The sequence below is a fragment of the Melospiza georgiana genome, chromosome 10, assembly GCF_028018845.1.
Source record: "Melospiza georgiana isolate bMelGeo1 chromosome 10, bMelGeo1.pri, whole genome shotgun sequence".
Taxonomy (NCBI): Eukaryota; Metazoa; Chordata; class Aves; order Passeriformes; family Passerellidae; genus Melospiza; species Melospiza georgiana.
Window position 1 is genome coordinate 21,704,215 of NC_080439.1, and position 21,578 is coordinate 21,725,792.

At 57.8% G+C, this 21,578-nt stretch overlaps 1 protein-coding gene across 1 annotated transcript in view; it reads left to right on the forward strand.

Annotated features, from left to right (window-relative positions):
* Positions 1-21,578, forward strand: part of KIF1A (kinesin family member 1A) — a 37,642-nt gene that overhangs the window by 11,218 nt on the left and 4,846 nt on the right. The window contains 33 exon segments of the mRNA XM_058030793.1: positions 585-666; positions 974-1,022; positions 1,024-1,050; positions 3,105-3,184; positions 3,444-3,486; positions 3,488-3,521; positions 3,524-3,550; positions 4,492-4,575; positions 4,691-4,871; positions 4,956-5,028; positions 5,268-5,361; positions 5,473-5,621; positions 5,766-5,944; positions 6,032-6,169; positions 6,989-7,246; positions 10,862-10,980; positions 11,090-11,175; positions 11,459-11,597; positions 12,198-12,363; positions 12,704-12,794; positions 13,165-13,283; positions 13,421-13,476; positions 14,082-14,190; positions 14,295-14,361; positions 14,450-14,534; positions 14,837-14,942; positions 16,932-16,958; positions 19,825-19,939; positions 20,176-20,309; positions 20,454-20,515; positions 20,626-20,771; positions 21,014-21,226; positions 21,375-21,452. Coding sequence (XP_057886776.1) covers positions 585-666; positions 974-1,022; positions 1,024-1,050; positions 3,105-3,184; positions 3,444-3,486; positions 3,488-3,521; positions 3,524-3,550; positions 4,492-4,575; positions 4,691-4,871; positions 4,956-5,028; positions 5,268-5,361; positions 5,473-5,621; positions 5,766-5,944; positions 6,032-6,169; positions 6,989-7,246; positions 10,862-10,980; positions 11,090-11,175; positions 11,459-11,597; positions 12,198-12,363; positions 12,704-12,794; positions 13,165-13,283; positions 13,421-13,476; positions 14,082-14,190; positions 14,295-14,361; positions 14,450-14,534; positions 14,837-14,942; positions 16,932-16,958; positions 19,825-19,939; positions 20,176-20,309; positions 20,454-20,515; positions 20,626-20,771; positions 21,014-21,226; positions 21,375-21,452 — 3,416 coding nt within the window.

A 21,578-nucleotide genomic window follows, 5' to 3' on the forward strand; every position in this document is an offset into this window, starting at 1 on the left:
CTTTCCCCCTTTCCCCTTTTTTCTCCCCCTTTCCCTCTTTCCCTTTCTTTCTCCCTTTCCCCCTTTCCCCTTTTTTTCCCCTTCCCCTTTCTTTCCCCTTCTTTCCCCCTTTTTTTCCCCCTTTCCCCTTTCTCCTTTCATGCCCTGCAGCCTTGCAGAGGGGGCTCAGTGTTTTTCTGGAGCCCCACTGAAGCGTGATCCTCATGTGAAGCAATACCCAGATGTGCCCTTGCAGAGTGGACAGACCTAGAGCTCGCCCACGCCTGAGGGTTTGGGTGTTGTAGGGTCCTCCTGGTGCTGCCTTGGAGCTGTGGCACAGGTGCTTTGGGCTTGGGATGGGCAGAGTGGCTCCCTGGTCGTGCACGGTGCAGCAGTGGGCTGGCAGCAAGGCAGTGGAGAGGGTGCTGTGGTGTGCCTCACTCTTTGAAGGTGGGGGCTGATGGAAAGATGGGGTGAAATGTGCTGCAGCTTGTGCCACAAGCCTGAAGCTGGGACTGGTGTCCCACTGGAGCACGCTGGGCACAGTGGGCAGGGGAGCTGCCCCAGGGGTGGTGTAGCAACGGCACTGTTAACCCCCCTGGCAGGAGACACAGAGAAGATCATCGCAGAGCTGAACGAGACGTGGGAGGAGAAGCTGCGCCGGACAGAAGCGATCCGGATGGAGAGGTGGGTGGGCTGAGGGGCTGGGGCAGGATGGCATGGCACAGTGGCATTCCTTGGGCATTTTGTTGGAGCACTTGGGTTCCTGGGGCAGCCAAACAGTTTGGGATGTCCAGCTGGACCCTGGTTGCCCCTGGGGACCCCAGTACCCCCCATATCAGCCTGCACAGAGATGGGCTGCTCTGAAAAACCCACCTGGATTGTGAGGAGAGCTGTGGCAAGCCCTGCATTACAATCCATGGGACAAGCCAAGGGCTTCCATCCTGGGGGTGCATGGAGTTTTGACAGACACTTCTTTCTCTTGCTCCTTCAGGGAAGCGTTGCTGGCCGAAATGGGGGTGGCCATGAGGGAGGATGGAGGCAACCTTGGGTGTGTTTTCTCCTAAAAAGGTAGGATCATCCTATTCTCTTCTTCCTGGGGACTGGTTTGTACCTCTGCAGCTCCCTTCTGATCCACTCTGTCACAGCTGGCCAGCCCCATGTACTTCAATATCCTTTTCTTGGCTCTGGAACCCGTGGGGGAAATCCAGCACTGAGCCTGCTGGGCACAAGCATGGGTACAAATATGTGGGTTAATGTCCACCCCCACTGCTGGCATGCTGTGCCCCTTCATGAGGGGATTTGCTGATGATCACTGTCTTGGACTTCAGTGTTAACTCATAAAAATTCATACTTTCAGATATTTAAAATCTGCTGCCCCTGAAGCCAGCAAGTCCTTGCTAACAAATGTGGGTGGGCAAATATTCCATCTCTTTATTGCTTGTAGCATTTGGCTTGGCCAAACCTCTTAAGTTTGTGTGTCCCCAGCTCAGGTGGTGATAAAGACTTCACAGCCTTTCCATTACATGGGCAATCTGACTTTTGGGATGAACTTGTGCACTGTTGTCTTTGTGTTCTTGTCCCAGCTGCTGCCTGTTAGGAGCCCAGACCTTTGGGTAGGAAGCGTGGGGGTTTATTCCCCAAAGCAGGTTGGTCTTGGAGGTGGGGCATTGCTGTGGTGGTCTTGTGTGCCTCCTTGCTCTTCAGCTGTCTGGCAGGTGGAAACTCTTCTGACTTCTCCAGTGGCTGGTGAGGAAATTTAGTGTTGATAGTGTGCAAATCCATTTTGTTATGGGCACTGCACTTTGTTGTCCTGCTGTGTGCCATGGCTGGGGTGGTCACAGCTCCAGGAGCTCAGTGGAAGGTCACCACCAGCTTTACAAATCTGGGACAAAAACTGCAAGTGAAGGAGGTCTCAAGACCCCCAGGGCTGTATGTCTGTCCAGTGGGGCCAGAGGTTAAATGTTGCAGCCAACTTCTGCCAGCCACCATGGGAGAAGAGCCCACCTTTCCTTGACTTCAGCTCTGCTGCCCTGTTTGCAGTGAGTTTCTGCTGCCAGCCAAGGCTTGTGGCACCATGTTGAGGGGCCCCCTCTGCATGCTGGGTCTCAGCAGGTTGATAAGGTGTTCCTTACAGCCTGTTTCTATCTGATAAACTCAGAACTTCTCCCACTGGTACTCCTGGGGATGACCCTGTTCCCTCAAGGTGTAATCCAGCAGCTAAGCTGGCTCTGGCCTGAGAGGCCTTTGGCTGAGGTGAGAAATTTTCCTCCTATCAAGAACAAAGTGGTTTGTGACCCACAGTAGGAAAGGGCTGTGAGGGACTGTTAGGAAGAAGACCTGAGAGTGAAATTCAGCCTGCAGGTCGGGCTTCAGGTCTGCACTGCTTTTGGGTGAACCTCTGGGACCTGCTCTTTTTGGAATGCATCATCTGGTGCACAGTCAGTGGAGGAAAACGGGCACTTGTTACTGCCTTTTTGACCTGGCAGAGGGCAGGGTTAGATCAAGTATCGAGAGGAAGTTCTTCCCTGGGATTGTGATTAGGCCCTGGCACAGGGTGCCCAGAGAAGCTGTGGGTGCCCCCTTCATGGAATTGTTCAAGGTCAGGTTGGATAGGGTTTGGAACAACCTGATCTACTGGAAGATGTCCCTACCCATGGAAAGGGGGGTGAAATGCAGATGTGGATTTTATGTCCCTTCCAACCCAAACCATTCCACGATTCTATACTATGGAATTCTATTCTCACAGTGAGAATATAGTGAGAATATCGCACAAGTGAGAAGGGTCCTGCCCTCTGGAGACTCTGAGCCATATCAGGGAAAGCTTTGGCTTTGTGTTGGGCCTGTTTGGAACATGAATTGTCAAAGGAGGTCAGAGGAAGGGTAGCTAGGACTCAGCCTCTGTGAGGAGGAAAGCAAGGAGGCTTGTGGAAGCAGGAATCCTCATGGCAGCCTCTCTGTGCAGCCCCTGGAAAAGCCTGGATGTGTCACCCTGAGGATGCAGAGGGCAGGAGAGGCTGTGCAGGGCAGCCTGCAGTGCTGCTGAGCTCCCTCCTTGCTGCAGAGCCCCCTCAGTGCCCGGCAGGCAGGGCACTCAGGGATGGCTCCGTGTTTGTCCCTCCCAGACGCCGCACCTGGTCAACCTGAACGAGGATCCGCTCATGTCCGAGTGTCTGCTCTACTACATCAAGGATGGCATAACAAGGTGAGGCCAGGTCCCTCCAAGGATGGAGGGGTGGGAGCAATGTCCCTGTCTCAGTGCCTGACTTCCCCAGGTGGGCAGGGGGGTGACAGCTGTCCCCAGGCTGGGCACTGTTCCCAGGGCATCCCCAAAGCGCAAATCCCCAAGATTTCGGTCCTGCAGTGCACCAAGCGTTGCTCCTGTTAGCTCCACGGATGGGGCTGGGGGGGAGACTCAGGATGGGGTGCTCTGAGGGAGGATTGAGCTGGATTTCCCCCTGCAGGGTTGGCCGGGAAGATGCTGAGAAGAGGCAGGACATCGTTCTACAGCGGGCACTTCATTAAAGAAGAGCACTGCCTGTTCGTAGTGACACCAAATCTGGTGGTGAAGGTACTGCTTGTCTGGAGGGGCTTCCCTGCCCTGGGGACCCATCCCTCTGCATCTCCTCAGCCCCCTGCCCCCAGATTAATGTCCTGCCCTCCTCAAACTAGTTGGGCTTTACTGCATGGCTGCTCCATGCTTCCAGACGAGCTACATCCCTCCTGGCTGGGAGGGAGCTCGCACATAGGCATGTGGGAAGGAAGCAAGGTGAGGAGATCTGTGAGGGTGTTCACAGGGGTTCTTGGATGAGAGAAGAGACAAAGGATCTGACTCCATGGTTCAGAAGGCTTGATTTATTATTTCATAATATATATTATATTAAAACTGTACTAAAAGAATAGAAGAAAAGGTTTCATCAGAAGGCTGGCTAAGCTAAGAATAGAATCAGCAAGAATGATAACAAAGGCTTGTGGCTTGGGCTCTGTGTCCAAGCCAGCTGGGGCTGTGATGGGCCAGTAATTAGAAACAACCACATGAGACCCATCACAGATGCACCTGTTGCAGCAGATAATCATTGTTTACCTCTTTGTTCCTGAGGCCTCTCAGCTTCTCAGGAGGAAAAATCCTAAGAAAAGGATTTTTCATGAAAAGATGTCTGCGACAGAGATCAGGGCAGGATGGCTGAGCGGACTGTAGATCGTTCCCCCTCTCAAGATGTGGAGCAGAATCCACTCCCCAAAATGGCAGGAACCTGGGTGTGAATGAGCTGTGGGAGATGAGCCTGGGGAAGCTCTGGGGTCTCCTCCCACATGCAGTCTCCAGCTGCCTTTAGTTCCTTGGGACTGCTCTGATTAACATCAGGTTGGCTGATTCCTGTCAGCTGCCCACAGGGTGGGTGCTGCTGGTGGGTACCAAATGTGGCTGGGGTGGGTGTCCCTCCCTGACGGCTGCTGGAGCAGGGGAGCAGCACGTGCAGGATTCATCCACCTGCTTCCACTCTGTCTCCACAGTGATAGTGACCCTGGAGCCCTGTGAAGGTGCTGACACCTACGTGAACGGCAAAAAGGTGACGGAGCCCAGCATCCTGCGCTCAGGTGGGTGCTGGGGCTGGCAGGCCAGAGCTGCTCCAACCCCCCTTCCTCCCTGCCCTGGGGGCCCTGCACTTGTCCCACATTGAACCCACACCTTTCCCCGTGCCCACGGCTGCAGGAAACCGCATCATCATGGGCAAGAGCCACGTGTTCCGCTTCAACCACCCCGAGCAGGCTCGGCAGGAGCGCGAGCGGACCCCGTGCGCGGAGACGCCCGCGGAGCCCGTGGACTGGGCCTTTGCCCAGAGAGAGCTGCTGGAGAAGCAGGGCATCGACATGAAACAGGAGATGGAGCAGCGGTGAGAGCACGGCCTGAGGGGCTGGGGAGTTCACTTCCAGCTTGGTTCACTTCCACCTTGGTTCACTTCCCCATTTCCACCTAGGCTCCAGGAGCTGGAGGACCAGTACCGGAGGGAGAGGGAAGAGGCAAATTACCTTCTGGAGCAGCAGAGGCTGGTAGGTGGCTGGGACGTGGCTCCTTCTCAGGCATGACTGAAATCCTGGCAGATGTTTGTGTGGGGTGGGTCTGTGTTCTAAAAATAAGGGCAAATGTGTTGTTCCTGGAGTTGTCACCATGAGCACTGATCCAGAGGAGGGAGGAGGCTGTGTTCCTGCAGGGAAGAGGGGTGTGATGTGGCAGCGTGGAGGAAGGTCACATCAGTGGGTTGCATCACCTCTTTTCCTGTTTCCCCCAGGACTATGAGAGCAAACTGGAGGCACTGCAGAAGCAGATGGATTCTAGGTATTACCCTGAGGCAAATGAAGAGGAGGAAGAACCTGAGGATGAAGGTGAGGGCTGGGAACCACCAGGAGGTTTTGATGCTTTCTGTGGGAGCATGAGGAGTGAACTGTGGGTCAATGTCCTGGCAGTGGTGTGACTGTCCCTCCTTGTGCCCACAGTGCAGTGGACGGAGCGAGAATTCGAGCTCGCCCTCTGGGCCTTTAGGAAGTGGAAGTGGTACCAGTTCACCTCCCTCCGTGACCTGCTCTGGGGCAATGCTATCTTCCTCAAGGAAGCCAATGCCATCAGCGTGGAGCTGAAAAAGAAGGTGGGTGTGCCTGGGCTCCTTCCTGCCTGGCTGCAGCACCCACAGCACAGGCAGCCAGGAGGTGCTGAGGAGAGCTCTCCAGAACCAGCACATGAAGCCTCCTGCCCTCCCAGGTGTCTCACCAGCCCCTCTGCCCCTCCCCAGGTGCAGTTCCAGTTTGTGCTGCTCACGGACACGCTGTACTCGCCTCTCCCTCCCGACCTGCTGCCCCCCGATGCTGCCAAGGACCGCGAGAAGCGGCCGTTCCCCCGCACCATCGTGGCCGTGGAGGTGCAGGACCAGAAGAACGGGGCAACGCATTACTGGACCCTGGAGAAGCTGAGGTGGGTGACAGATGGCTGTGCCAGGAGGGTTTGGCTGCCCACAGCCCTGTGTCTCACCACCACCATGGGCGTCCCCTGTGCCTGCAGGCAGCGCCTGGACCTGATGCGTGAGATGTATGACCGAGCGGCAGAAGTGCCTTCCAGCGTCATCGAGGACTGTGACAATGTGGTGACAGGCGGAGACCCTTTCTACGACCGCTTTCCCTGGTTCAGGCTGGTGGGCAGGTGAGCGCTTTGGCTCCTTCCAAGCGTGGCTGGCACCCACAGAAGGTCCTGCAGGAGGACACGCTGCCAGTGCCACCCACGGCGTGCGGGGTGCTGACCCCCGTGTGACAGCTGCGGTGTCACGGCTCTCCTGCCAGCGCCCCGAGGGGCACACGAGCTGCTGGCAACGCTGCTGCTGCCTGCCTCACCCAGTGCTGGGAGCCACGGGCTCCAGCTCGGGGGGTGTGGGGGCTGTGGCTGTTCAGCAGGCAGGGATTCTGTGCCGTGGTGGGCTCCACGCGGTGGGCATGCGGTGTCCCTGTGCACGCGCCGGTGTCTGAGCGTCCGTCTGTCTGTGCAGTGTGTGCCGCGTGTCCCCTGCGCTTCCTGCCCTGGATGGAAGGGTGCAGGGCCAGCAAGGAGCATGGGCCACCCTGGAGAAGGCTGGGGCAGGGCAGGGGGAGCAGGGGGCTGAGCTGTGTGGCCTGGAGGCATTCCCCCGTGCTGTAGCACAAGGAGGGATTCTCTCCAGCAGCAGGGATGGTGGCGAGCCTTTGTGCCACCTGCTCTGTCCCTTCGTTCCCTGCAAACCCAGCAAAGGGTGTCCCCAGCATTCACATGGTTCCGTGGGTTGCTCTTTTGTCTGGCTGTTGGTGGCTTTAGAGATGCGCCAGATGGGCAGGTCTTTGTTCCCAATGTCCCTCGATTGAAGCAGACAAAAAACCCACCCCAAAACCTAACCAAGAAAAACCAAAAAAAAAAAAAAAAGCAAAATTCCTGTTCTTTCTGTTTGGAACAGCTGGTGTTAACATGTCTTCTATCTTGTTGTACTAACCTTAGTTCAGATATCTCTGGCTGCAACAGCTCTCCTCTTTTCAACACATGCATGAGCGAGCGCATGGCTGATCTCACCCCCTCCCCTACCTTCTCGAACCCCGACTCCGACATCACCGAGCCTGCTGACGAGCAGCACCAGGGGCAGGAGGAGGAGGAGGAGGAGGAGGAGGACCTGGAGGAAGACATCTTTCCGGAGTGCCCGCTGTGTGATGGCCGGGATCCATTTTACGACCGCTTCCCCCTGTTCAGTTTAGTAGGAAGGTTGGTGAGGTTTTAGGAGAGCATGCCGGGAAGGACCTAGCTCTTTCGCATGAGGGAGCTGCTTTTGGACACGACTCCCACCTCCGGGGCATCCCGGAGGTGCAGGCTGGGCTGGGACTGCCACCAAGCCCGGGTGCCTGGCAGGGTGGGGAGGTCCCCACTGAGGTAGGGCTGTAAGAAGCATAGCGGGGGAAAGGGATGGTAGGGGAAGGTGGATGGTGCCTTATGTGGGCACCTTTTTGGGCACATTGTCTTTTTCCACTGAAAAAGGGAGCTCTGCTGTGTCTCCAACACCAAAGGAGCCAGGGGAGCCACCTGGTCCTGGGCGTTTCTGTCCCAGGAAGGAGCACCTCCCACCCAGCTTGGGATGACCCTATGGTGCCACTGGCACTGCAAAACCCTGTGTGCCTCTGGCACTGCATTGGTCAGGGTGAGCCCCCTGAATCTGGAGGCTTGGATGTCCCCAAGTGGTCGTGGGGATGAAGCTGAGGGGAGTGAGGGGAGAGCTGGGTGCAGAACAGAGTGCCAAAAGCAGTGTTTGTTCTTCCAGCTCCTGCCAGTGCTTGGCTTGGAGCCATACCTGCCAACTTGGCATAGGAGATGTCCAGGGAAGTTGTGGGTGTAGGCTCCAGCTCCTCTTTAGCAGGAGCCAAGGACAAGAAACTTTAATTTCTCATACCTGTTGGCTGGAGACCCCTTGGACTCCACCAGTCTTGGTGGAGAAGCCCACCAGCTGCCCCAAACCTGGCTGTGCCACAAACCTGGAGCCATCTGCCCATCCCTAGAATGGTCTGAGGAGCTGCCAGCTTTCTCTGGGTTTTCCCAAGGGGGTGTGCAGCAGGAGCTGTTCTGAGAGCCTTTGCCTCAGGCAGGGGCTCCCTGACCAGGGTGAGCTCTTCCTCAGAGTGCCAGAGCCAGGCAGGTGGTGGGAAGGAGGGAGCAAGGCAGGCAGAGAGGGTGGAGGTGGGGTAAGAGTCCTGCAGCCTCAGACCGAAAGAGCTGGGTTCTTCCCCTTTTATTTTCTTTTTTCATTTTTCCTTATTTAAAAGAAAACAAAAAACATATCAAAACAACCCCAAAACTCTTAAGGGCACCTCAAAAAACCAACTGAGGCCCTGTGGCAGCAGCCCCACTCCACGCCAGGGGTGTGTTCCCCAGAGCTTGGTGCCTCCTGACTTCTTTTGAGTCTGCCCTGGGTTTGGCTCCCCGCGCAGCAGCTCCGCCGGCCACATTTCTTGTGAAGTGTGCTTGGATTGGTTTATGATTGGATCCTTGTCTTTGGTTTTCTCTTTCTCTCTTTCTTTCTCTTTCCTTCTTTCTCTTTTTCCTTCTTTCTCTCTTTCTCTCTTTCTCTTTTTCCTTCCTTCTCTCTTTCTCTCTTTCTCTCTTTCTCTCTTTCTTTCTTTCTTTCTTTCTTTCTTTCTTTCTTTCTTTCTTTCTTTCTTTCTTTCTTTCTTTCTTTCTCTCTCTCTCTCTCTCTCTCTCTCTCTCTCTCTCTCTCTCTTTCCTTCTCTCCTCTGTTTCTTCCTCTCCCTTTCTCTCCTTCTCTCTTTCTTTCTCCCTGTCTCTTTCTCTCTTTCTCTTTCCTTCTTTCTCTCTCTCTTTTTGTCTTTCACTCTTTCTCTCTCTTTCTCCTTCTCTCTTTCCTTCTTTCTCTCTTTCTTTCTTTATCTTATTTCCTTCTCCTCTCTCTTTCTCTCTTTCTCTCTCTCTTTCTCTTTCCTTCTTTCTCTTTTTTCTTCTCTCTCTCTCTTTCCCTCTCTTTTCTCTTTCTCTCTTCTTTTTTTTTAAATTTTCGTTATTTTAAGGTTTTTTTTATTCTTTTTTTTTTAGCTGCTGGCTCTATCTCTTCAAAGCTTTAGCAAAAATTGGGGTCCTTTCACTTTTATCTTCCTTTGGAAAGGCTTTTCTTTGATCTGAGCATGCCATCTTTGCACCTCACCAATCTTGTGGTTAGTGTCCCTGCCCTCCTTCCTCTAGTGACACACTTGTCCCCCTCCTCCCTGCCTGCCCCACCTCCCTCCCACTCCTCCCTGCCCTCTCCAGTCCTCGGCTGCCACTCCAGCTGCCCTGTGATTTTGGGTGGGTGGGTGCACACAGATCCCTGCGCTTCCGAGAGTTCCCTGTGGGCTCTGCCCCAGCCACGAGTCCTGCTGGGAACCCTGCCATGGTCTGACCTCCTGCTCCCAGTGCCATCTGAGAAGAGATGGGTTGAGATGGACCCATCAGGAGATAATGATTTGGCATCAGCTGCTTCCACGACTTGAGTCCTTTGAGATGCTTTGGGTGGAAAAAGCCTCGAGGAGCATTGAAGGTCAATGGGAGTCACCAGAGCAGGGGGAATCTCTGGACTTGGGGGTGCAAGGGCAGGGCTGCAAGAGCCCCCTGGGCACTTTGGGGTGCCACTGAATCTGAAGATTCCTGTGAGGCTGGGATGCCCTGAGCAGCACAGCAGAGATGCAGCCCTCATGGGAGCCTCCTGAAGGAGAGATGTCCTGGCCAGCCCCCAGCACCATCCCACCACACCACACCTCAAGATGCTGGTGGGTGCCACAGGGAGAGGTGGCGGGCACCCCACGCCCCATCTTGCTGGAAGTGGTGCTGCCAGCTCACACCTTTGGCAGGGAGCTCAGTGCCAAAGGTGACTTGTCACCGTGGAGGGTACAGCTTGCCACCATGGCCAGAACTGGATGACCATTGCAAGCTGACCGTGAGGCGGAGGGAGGCAGCAAGAGGACCCAAAATGCTTGAGAAGCAGAGAGCAGGGGCCTGACAGGAGGTGCTGACAGAGACATGGTGCAGCCATCGTGTTGGACTCCGGTGTGGCACCTCGCCGTGGTGGCGTCGGTGACCTGGATGCTGCAGAGGAGAGCAGGGAGGCTCCTCAGACCTGCCAGGCGTGCTGTCCACCCCTGTGACCTGCTGGCAGGTGGCCCAGGACCCCGAAGCCATCTGTGTGAAGGGATGGGGAGGGGGGGATGCACAACCTGATGCTGGCAGCCACACCATGCAGCCTCCCTCCCAGTGGTCTCCAACACGGCGGGCAGAGCCAGGGCCAGGAGCCCCCAGCAGGTTCACCTCTGGAGGTCCAGGACCTTGTCCTCTAATCTCCTTCGCTCCTGACAGCCTCCATCTCCCTTGTGACCCTTCCTCCCCCCTGTCTTGCCCCTGTCCTCCCCGTGGTGACTCTGCAGCTACCCCCCAGTCATGTTGCAGCACCTCCTGCCCAAGTTCTCCAGCTCTCTAGCACACAGAAGGTCCTCCCGCCCTACGGCTTCACGGTGGCACCAGCGCAGCCCTCTCCCCTCCTGCCTGCCACGGAGGCACCGGTCGGAGAGGCCTGCAGCTCTGGTGTGTTCTGTGGTGTTGTCCATGGCGTGTGGCACCCTCCTGCCCACCCTCCTGCCCGCGGCACGCTGCCTGCCCGCTGCCCCAGCCCCTCCGCCTGGCCCTGGCTGCCTTCTCTTTAGTTTTGCTTTGCAGCGCTGCGGTCGCGCCCTGAGCAGTGACCTGGGATCCCGGCCACTGCCGGCCACGCCAGCCGTGCCTGGGCACCCACGGGTGGGAGCAGTGACCGCTGTCCCCCCTGTTGTGTGTCCCCCCCTTCTCTGGCAGGGCCTTTGTCTACCTGAGCAACCTCCTGTACCCCGTGCCCCTGGTGCACCGCGTGGCCATCGTCAGCGAGAAGGGTGAGGTGAAGGGCTTCCTGCGCGTGGCTGTCCAGGCCATCTCAGGTAGGAGGGAAATCCCCCTCAGCAATGTGCCCCTGGCATCCCCTGCACCCTCTGTGCCCCTGGCATCCCCTGCACCCTCTGTGCTGGCTCACCCCGATCTCTCCTCCAGCGGATGAAGAAGCCCCTGATTATGGCTCTGGAGTGCGGCAATCGGGGACAGCCAAGATCTCCTTTGACGACCAGCACTTTGAGAAGGTAAGGTGGGGCTGGCTCTTGGTGGATGCCCATGGACCTCAGATCCCTGCCTGTCACCTCAGTGCTTCCCATGGGGACCCCCAGGCTCCTAGAGGGGGAGGGAAAGGAATGTGCTCTTGGTCCACCAAGCCTTGGGTACCCACCGGTGCATCCTGCTCTCACCCAAGTCCCAGGGGGAATACAGTGGGGTGGGAGAGGAGAGCTGCAGGTGCCTGGGTGCTTGGGATGCTGGTGGTGGTGCAAGCAGGACCACCAGAATGCCTGAAGTCCCCTGGTGGCTCAGTTCCAGTCGGAGTCGTGCCCAGCTGTGGGGATGTCTCGCTCGGGGACCTCTCAGGAGGAGCTGCGCATTGTGGAGGGGCAGGGCCAGGTCAGCGACGTGGGCCCGTCCGCTGATGAGGTCAACAACAACACCTGTGCAGGTGAGCAGGGGTGGCAGGCACTGTGGGAGGGCTCCCTGCACCTCCCTGGCATTGGCAGCCCACTGCTCCCGTGGGGAGCTGCTGGAGCAGAGTCAGAGGGAAAAGCCTTGGAGATCTTTGGGTTCAACCTATGACACCACCTTGTCAACCACCATGGCACTGAGTGCCACGGCCAGGCTTTTCTTAAGCTCTTCCAAGGACAGTGACTGCACCACCTCCCTGGGCAGCCCCTTCCAATGCTCAATCACCCTTTCTGTGAACAGCTTATTCCTAATGTGCAGCCTAACCTTCCCCTGGTGCAGCTCAAGCCTGTGTCCTCTTGTCCTGTCACTGGTTGCCTGGGAGAGGAGAACAACCCCCACCTGGCTATAACCTCCTTTCAGGGAGTTGCAGAGGATGATGAGGTCTCCCCTCAGCCTCCTCTTCTCCAGGCTAAACACCCTCAGCTCCCCCAGCTCTGTTGGACAAGGGTGTTCACACCCTTCATCAGCCTTGTTGCCCTTCTCTGGACATGCTCCAGCACCTCAACATTGTTCCTAAATGTTCCTAACACTGGGGGGAAGACACCCTGCCTTGCTAAGGTCCTTCTCCTCCCTGCAGTGACCCCAGAGGATCTCCTGGACAGCCCAGAGAAGCCTGCACAGGACGGGCCCCTGGAGGTGGCTTTGGACCACCTGAAGCTGGGCAGCATCTTCACTTTCCGTGTGACAGTCCTGCAGGCCTCCAGCATCTCTGCAGAATACGCCGACATCTTCTGCCAGTTCAAGTGAGCCCTCAGTGCCCCCCAGCCCTGCTTCTTCCACCAAGCTCCAGCCATCACCTGGGGGCTTCTGGTGAATTTGGGATGTTTCCTCCACCCCTGAGCCCTTTGTGGATGGGGAGGCAAAACCAAGGGCTGTGAAATCTGCCCAAGCACTTGTTTAGTCACTGGCAAAAGGCAAGGAGAGGCTCCCATCACCTTCAGGGGGTCCTGTGCCAGCCAAGGGTGCGGGCAGCAGCCCGGGGGGAATAGGCTCTTGTTGTGGTCCCTTGCTTTCACTCCCCTCCCTGCTCCAGCACATCCCCATCCCTGAACAGCCCCTGAACAACCTTCCTTCCCTCCACAGCTTCATCCATCGCCATGATGAGGCCTTTTCAACAGAACCCCTGAAGAACACAGGACGGGGGCCACCGCTGGGCTTCTACCATGTCCAGAATGTGCGTACCCCTCTCCCAGCACCCCTCTGCTCCTGCTCCTGCACCTGCTGGGATCTCTGCAGGGCCTTGCCTGGATCCTCTCCCAGGGAAGCAGCTTCCTCCTGCCCTTCCCAGCCCCTCACAGACACCCAGCTAAGCCAGGCTTAGATGGGGTGGACATGCAGGAAAAACACCAGAAGCCACTGTTGTACACCTGAAAAGGCTGGGATTTCACTGCAGTGGTCTTGGTGGAGAGAGGGAGGATGGGTGAGGGATGCAGGGGACTGACAGTTTTACACCCTTCCACATCCCAGATGCTGTTGCTGGCTCTCTCCCCTTTCCCAGATAAACTGCCCTGTCAGATGAACCATGAAAGCTCTTTCTCTTCTAGATTGCTGTGGAGGTGACAAAATCTTTCATTGAATACATCAAGAGCCAGCCAATTGTGTTCGAGGTGTTTGGCCACTACCAGCAGCACCCCTTCCCACCTCTCTGCAAGGATGTCCTGAGGTGGGTACATCTGGGCCACCCCCAGCCCCTGCCTGTGCTGTGGGTGCTCTGGGCTGCCTGGGGACCCAGCGTGGGGCTGGCTGGGTTTGGGGTGCCTGCTTTTGGGGGTGCTATAACCAAGCTGGTTCTGCCTGCAGCCCACTGAGGCCATCCCGACGCCACTTCCCCCGTGTGATGCCACTCTCCAAACCAGGTAGGGAGCCCAGCCTCCTACTCCTGTGCCCACCTGTATTTCCCATGTTGAGTGGGTGTCCCCTTCCCCAGAGGCACCACAAAATGCACAATTTGATTTATTTTTTATGGGCCATGGCACTCTAAAGCCCTAGACACCCATTTCCCAGTACTCAACAGATGGAAAGCTCCCATCTCATGTCCTGCAGAGCAGCAGGGGGAAATTCTTTGCCCTGGGTGGCTCAGGTGGCTCCCCAGCCCAAGTGTCCCTGAGAGACCCAGCTGTGGGAGTTTGGCTGTGCAGTCAAAGCAGCACCTCAGGGGGAGCAGCCTCTCTGTGGTGGTTCCTGAGCAGTGCCTGGAGCAGCACTGTGTGATTTGGGATGTGCAGGCACACTGTGTGCACCTGGGGATGGCTGAGGCCAGTCTCTTGCTGACACCCCATGCTGGGCAAGGGAGAAAGCACTGCCAGTGACCAGCAAGGTCCCTGGGATGAGGCCCTTGTTGCTGCCTCTATGCATGCCCTGAGGTCCCTGCCTGCTCTGCCCTTCCTCTGCCATCATATTCCTCATTCTGAGTGCCAGCAGCAGGCTGAACCTCTCACCTGTCTTTTCTGCCCCACTGCAGTGCCTGCCACAAAGCTGAGCACCATGACTCGGCCCAGTGCTGGCCCCTGCCAGTGCAAGTACGACCTGATGGTTTTCTTTGAGATCTGTGAGCTGGAGGCCAATGGAGAGTAAGTCCTGCTGGGAGAGGGAGGCAATGAGGGATTTGCCCAGTGCTCAGCACCTCTGGGCAGGCTGGCAGGATTCGGTTTCATGCTGCAATCCTCTCTTCCAGCTACATCCCTGCTGTTGTGGACCACCGTGGAGGCATGCCGTGCCACGGGACCTTCCTCCTTCACCAGGTACTCTCTGCCCAAGTGGTGTCCTAGCTGACCCCTGCTGGGACCTGTGTTAACTGCTGTCCCTTCTCTCTGGCCTGGTGGGTCTCAGGGCATCCAGAGGAGAATCAGTGTCACCTTGGTGCATGAAACAGGCAGCCTCATCCGCTGGAAGGAAGTGCGGGAGCTGGTTGTGGGTAAGCCAAGCCAGCCCCCAGTCCCAGCATCATCTCAGACTCATCTCTTCTTTCTTGCCCACATTCCCATGTCCCCACATGGAGCTTTATGCCTTGTGTCCCCTCTGCCCTGCAATAGTAAAGCAGTGGCTGCCTGGCAGGTGACACTGGGACACTGCATGGGCAGGACACCTCAGCCCCTGTCCCCGTGTCCACGGTCTCTGGTGCTGGATGGCCAGGGGGGGCTGCAGGCAGGCAGTCTGCCCCTGCCTTCACAGGGACCCTCTGCTGTCACCTCAGAGGTAACTGTGCTGTGTTTGCAGGTCGAATCAGGAACACCCCAGAGGCAGACGAGTCTCTCATCGACCCCAACATTCTGTCCCTGAACATCCTCTCCTCCGGCTACATCCACCCCTCCCAGGATGACCGGTGTGTGATGCTTTTTCCTTGCTCTTCCCCTGCTGTGGTGAGGGATGGAGGGGTTGAGTAGCAGCCCCCCTGTCCCCTGGAAGGCTCTTGACCCTTCTGCTGACCCACTGCTGCCTTGAGGCAGGGTGTTTCTGAAGCTGCATGGGGTCCTGGGGTACAGGGCTGCCAACCCCCTTCCTCCTCCTCCTCCCCAAGGCCTTGCTGTGCTGGGGAGGGCACTAAAGGGAATTTGTGTGTGGGTTCTGCTCTCTGGTGCTGCCTGTGATGGGCTGGCACAGGGAAGCAGTTGGTGCTGGTGCCAGGAGGATGTCCCAACTCCATGGCTAGAGGGGAGTACTATTTGTCCTGTGTCCCAGCAAAATTGCTGGAAAGGCCACTTGGCACCCATGGCAGATCCCTATCTGTGTGTGAGTAGTGCAGGAAAGCCATTCCCACCCCCTGTGGGTGACTCCAGGGATGCCCATGGTGCAAGCAGGACCAGCCTGGGGACCACCTGTTGTTCCCTGTCCCAGGGGGCTGTCACAGAACCACAGAGTGGCTCGGGCTGAAAGGGACTTTAAAGATAATCTCATTCCAAACCCTCTACTACAGGCAGGGACACCTTCCACTAGACCAGGTTGCTTAAAGGTGTCCCCACTGTAGGTTTGGCAGGGTGTGAAAGAAGCAGGACCTGAAGATTGGTTTTCTCCAAGGTCTCCCTGTGTGAGTCCTGCAGTGGCAGGGGGAGTCGTGGGTATGGAGGGCACAGCTCTCCTCTGCACCAGGGGGACTGGTGGAACTCAGGGGACTGGTGGGGGTCTCTGACAGAATGTGTGCATGCAGGCAGCTGTGACAAGACAGAGATGGTTGCTGCCAGCACTGGGAGCAGCAGGACTGGTCCTTGGCTGTGTGTGTTGTGGTCACTGGTGTAGGAACATCCTGGCGAGGAATGGGGAACACTTTTTCCTTCATCTGCCTTTTGATCACCACTGTCCCAAGGAGGCCTGTCCCAAGGCAGGGTGGTTTTGGGGGAATGATGGGGGTCTGGATAGGATTTGGTACCCTGAGCACTCTCATGGCAGCTCCTGGACCTGGCAGAGCAACTGGCACAGAGCATCTGAGCAGCAGAGGCGAGTCCTGGGCTTGGCACACGTGCAAGTGTCGGAGCAGGAGACTTTGTCACAGCCTTGGGGGTACAGAAGGAGGCCAGATGGGGATGGTCAGACAAGGAGAGCCCAGCCCAGTGGAGCAGTGGTGGTTTTTTTTGCTGGGAGCTGGGTGGCTGTAGCACCTGTGGGCTCTTGGGGCTGTGCAGTTTTTCATCAGCTCCTGATCTGTTGGATTGTCTGGTCTCAGATGCAGCCATATGGGATCTTCAGCATGCCTAAGGTAGCCTGGCAGGAGAGATGTGCCTCCTGCTCTGCTTTCCACCCCATAAGTCCTGCAGGACAAGGGGACACGGCTTGGGCTGGGGGGATACTTGGGGTGTGGAGAGAAGCGTGGAGACTGGGGGCCCATTTTGGGGGCACAGACAGTGCTCCTGTCATATCTGTCCCATATCTATTCCATGGAGCCTGCCCATGGTGAGGCAGGGGGAGGAGGGCGTGCAGGGCGCTTGCTGCAGTGCCCCCCACTTCCACTCCACATGCAGCCATGCATGCTCCACCCTGCAGCTGTGAGGACAGGCAGGAGGAAGGCAGAGAGCAGAGCCAGCGCCCACTTCACCCTCCTCCCAGCCGCTTGCGCTCCCCGCTTTGCTGCCTTGTGCCACGCAGCCTCCATTGCCTGGAGCAGCCCTGGCTTCCCCTCTGCAGCCTCCCAGCGCCCCGGAGCCCCTCAGGAAGAGGCTGGGAGAGTGGTTCAGCTCTCTCCTCGGCGCCATCCATCCCCGCATCGAGCGCCCAGGGCGGAGGCGCGGGGGGCAGCGCCTGGTGTCCCCCCTCGCTTCCCTCAGCTGCTGCTGCCCATCTGAGCCCACACTAACCATGTGATTGTTTTGTGTTTTCGCAGGCAGTTTCTTGATTCGGATATGCCTAGGTATTATTTGTTTCCATTGGTTTTTTTTCCACCCCTCCTTCTTCTCTCCTTTCTTTCTTTCTACCCCCTTGCCTCGGCACGCTCACTCCCGCCAGAGGCAGCACTTGGACATCCGGCCCCTCATCCCTTCACATGCCCCATCCCTCCTCCCCACTGCGCTGGCACCTCTTGCTCACTCGGCCCCTTTTGCTGTTGGTGTGGGCCACGCTCTGGCTGGCTGCCGCTCCCCCTCGCACGCCTGCGTTTCCATTGCCTGGTTTGGGTTTTATTCTTGCTTTTGGACTTTGCTACTCTCCCATCTTTTCTGGCACCTGGCACCGAGTGTGCCGGACCCTCCATTGTCTCCCGCCCCAGCCCCAGCTCCGCCCCTGGTACTGCTTGGAGTAGCTGCAGGGCTGGTGAGGACAGTGGAAGTTTTGGGGCTTGTGCTGCCCTGTCCTGGGCACCTGGTGATGCTGGCAGCAGTGCAGTTGGCAGCTGTGCAGGCGGTGTGGCAGCAGCTGCCCACCCTGTGCACGATGTCCTGTGTGTGTAGGTGCGGCATTCGGCAGCGTGTGTCTGTGTGCAGGTGTGACAGTGGGTGCCCATGTGGCACAGACTGTTGTACCCCTGTGTAAAGGGGCTGTTTGGGGACTGCAGGCTCCAGCTGGGACCACTGGGTGAGCCTCTCATGTGTGTGAGAGGTGCCAGATTTGTGGGTGTGCCACCAGCCTCTGGATGGGAGCGTTGGTGAGGCCTCAGGGCAGGGGGCCACCGCTGTGCCCTGTGGCAGAAGAAGAGGGGCACATGTCCAGGAGACAAGGGATGGAGTGTCCTGAGTCCTGGCACATACCTCTGTGCCTGAAGGTTGTCCTCCCTACAGCAACTCAAATCTGGTGGTGCTCAGAGATGTCTGAGGGTAGAGCTGCATTCTGTCCCCTCCCAGGGTGCAGGAAAGTGGGTACAGCATTGATCCAGCCCCCCCACCACAAGAGAGGTGGGTTCACACTGGCACTGCCTGTGGTCTCTCAGCACAGTGATGCTTCCCTTGTGGACCAGGGGACGGGCCAAGGAGTCACCTGCTGTGTGAGTGGCAGTGGGAATCTCAGCCCCTCAGCTGGCACTGTCCCAGGGGACTGCACTGGGCAGGAGCTCCCTGCCCTGGGATGGCACAAGGGCAGAGTTAAGGGCATAGGGAGCACATGTGCTTCCTTCCCAGCTGCTGGACCGTGAGGAAGGTGGGAGGCAGAGGGTTTTCACCCAGGCTGGCGAGCCTCTGTCTGCCCTCGCTGAGCTCCCTTTGGTCCCCACGTTGGGTTCAGCCAGGCTGGAGCTCCTGTGGCCAGCAGTGCTATTATGTGCGAGTCCCTTCAAGAGGGGCTCTTCTGACCTGTCGTTTTTCTGTGTGTGTACATGTGTGTGTTTGTCCTTGGGTCACCTTCCACTTATAGCATTTCGCTGGGAAATGACACTAGGTATTTCACGCGCACCTGCTCGGTCTGGTCCCTCCTGCTTTTCTCTTCTTCCCCTTTGCCTCCTCCCTTTGCTTTTTGCTCTTTCTGCCCTCCCCTGAGGCTCCTCTTCTCCTCCTCCTCCTCCTCCTCCTTGGGGAGCACTCTTTTTCTTAAGCAACCTGTGTCTGCAAAGCAATCCTTTGCCTTGGCTGTGTCTCACACCGGTGGGGTTATGTGTTTTATACACCTTCTGAAAGCGTCACTCTGCCTCTTCTTCCAACATGGGGGAAATTGCAGTTGAGAACCTCTCCCTACTCCTGCTGGCTGCCCTGGCTCTTGTTAAAATTGCTCCTCAGCTCCCTGGATGCTGCTTCAGGGACGTGCTGAAGTGTTCTCACTGAGATATGGCTGAAGCACAGCTTCCTGAGGATGCTCAGGCGGGAGCCAGGGCCACAGCAGCTCTGGGCGGTTTTGGGGAGTGGGTGTACCATAAAGCCAAGGCTGACCCAGGAGGGAGCCCAGGAGTGGTGCAGGGGGTGCAATGGGGATCCCCCATGCTCTCTCACCAGAGCCACCTCCTGATTCCTCACCCTCGGTTGCTCAACCCAAGGAGGGCAGATGCCACTCTTGATCTGGGTGAGCTGTGCCATCCTCTCTGGGATCCTGTAGGCATGGGGGAGTGGGACCAGGTGTCCCCTGCTCCTTCTCCCAGCCTGGGAGCCATGGAAAACACAGCAAAGGGGCCTGAGGCAGCAGAGTGGGAATGGGGCTGGCAATGAGGGTAGAGCAAGAGCCAGGGGAGACAGCCTGACAGGGGCCGGCCACCAAATCATAATCCTCAGCTTCTCACTGGGGCCCAGGGCTGGCAGACAGGGGCAGCCCTGGGGAAGGGGACCTGGCTGGTGGGGGGGCTGTGCTCCCAGAGGTGGGCTGGCAGCACACCCCCAGTGCTGAGCATCCTCCCTCCTTTCCCTTCTGGCCATCAACAGCCGCTCCTGGCAGGGACTGGGAGGTGCTGTGCCCAGGCTGGATGGTGGCGGCTGGCCCGGGTGCACTGGGGGTGGCAGCCCCTGCTCTGAACACAGGGGTGGGGCATGAACCCTCCTTCGCCCTCCTTTGCCTTCCTAGCCTGCTGTGCCTTGCCTGCTCCCCACCTGAGCCCCCACTCCTCCGCGGTCCTGCCTCCCCAGAACCCCGGTCCATTGGCCATCGCAAGGGTGCCGTGTCCCCTTCCCACCGTGCCTTGTGCCCTTTGCCTTGAGCCTGTGTCCTCTGGAGTGGCTGTCCCCATCTGTCCCCACTGCGCATGCATGTCTGTGTGTCCTTGCAGGCCTGCTGCAGCGCTGTGGGGGGGACAATGACATCTCTTTACTCGCCCTGCCAGGGGTTGCAGGGAGGTTGTTTTACTGGACCTGCTGGGTTTTTTTTGGCAGGACTTTCTACCAGTTTGAGGCGGCGTGGGATAGCTCCATGCACAACTCGCTGCTGCTCAACCGTGTCACCCCTTACCGGGAGAAGATCTACATCACCTTGTCAGCTTACATCGAGGCAAGGACCTTGCTTGGGGTCACTGTACCTCAACAAAGTCTGGTGTTTCCCCTGCTGTGGGGGTGCAGCCAGCGTGAGCCCTTCCTTAGCTACTGCTTATGGGGTGCAGGGTTCAACTTGGTGTGTGGGGGCCATGTGGGACCCTGGGACTGGAAGCTGCTGGGCACAGGGGAGGGAGAGACCTGCTGGGCTGCCACCCTGCAGCACCTCTGATGCCTCCCTCTGCTCTACTACAGATGGAGAACTGCACTCAGCCCGCCGTCATCACCAAAGACTTCTGCATGGTTTTCTACTCGCGGGATGCCAAACTTCCTGCCTCACGCTCCATCCGCAATCTTTTTGGCAGTGGCAGCCTGCGGGCTTCTGAGAGGTACCAGGAGGCTCCTGTTGGGGACAGGAGAGCCATCACCTAGGGACCGGAGCTCTTCTAGGGCATCCCAGCAGCCTGGCTAAAAAAAATTGGGGTGTGGGGATGGGACAAAGCCAGTAATGCCTCACCTCTCTTTGTTCACAGCAACCGCGTGACAGGAGTCTACGAGCTCAGCCTGTGCCGCGTGGCTGATGCCGGCAGCCCAGGTGGGTGCCACGCCTCTGCCCAGGTGTTCAGCTGGGACAGGGAGGCACAGCCAGGCCTTCGGGTTAGGGGCTGTTTGTCTGTCCCTCCAGCCGTGTGTCTGTGCCCACAGGCATGCAGAGAAGGCGCCGGCGTGTGCTGGACACCTCTGTAGCCTATGTCCGGGGAGAGGAGAACCTGGCTGGCTGGCGGCCCCGCAGTGACAGCCTCATCCTGGACCATCAGTGGGAGCTGGAGAAACTCAGCCTGCTGCAAGAAGTGAGAGTCTGGGCTAGAAATGGGCTGAAATTGTGCAATTCACAGCTCCACTGGGGGGATTCCCAGTGCATGGCACTGCTGTCTTGGTTGTGGGAGGAGGCAGGAATGGGGCTGTGCTGCCAGTACTCCTGTGCTTCACTGCTGGCCAGGTGCCAGCAGATCCAAAGCTAATGAATAAAAGGGGTTAAGGAGGCCTGGGTATGGGGAGAGGGCCACCCCTGAGCCTGGGTGTCTGTGCCCAGGTGGAGAAGACAAGACACTACCTGTTACTGCGTGAGAAGCTGGAGACAACCCACCGCCTGGGCATGGAGACGCTGTCCCCCTGCTCCAGTGAGGATTCGGAGTCCCGAAGCACCTCCTGCATCTCCTCCCCACTCTCTGCTGATGGAGCACCTGAAAGCCGCACCTCTCCCCCCGAGACCCCCAGCGAGAGGCAGAAGGAGCTGGCTGTGAAGGTACCATCCTGCAGCAAACCCAGCTTGTGGGGATGAGGCCAGGAAGTGGCTTCCACAGGGTGGCTGGGGGTTGTGGCTGGAGGAAGCCGAAGAAAAGTGGGAGGTGGAATGTTCCTCATGCCCCACCGTCCTCCTCCTCTCTCTGCAGTGCTTGCGCCTGCTCACGCACACCTTCAACAGGGAGTACAGCCACAGCCATGTCTGCATCAGCGCCAGCGAGAGCAAGGTACTGCTCTGCCCCTGGGCTGGTGGGGCCAGGGAGGGATGTGTGCCTGGCTGGGGCTAGATGGGCACTACGGCAGAAGTCATGCCTCCTCTGGGGTGTCTGCTCCCCCTGCTTGCTCTGGTCTTT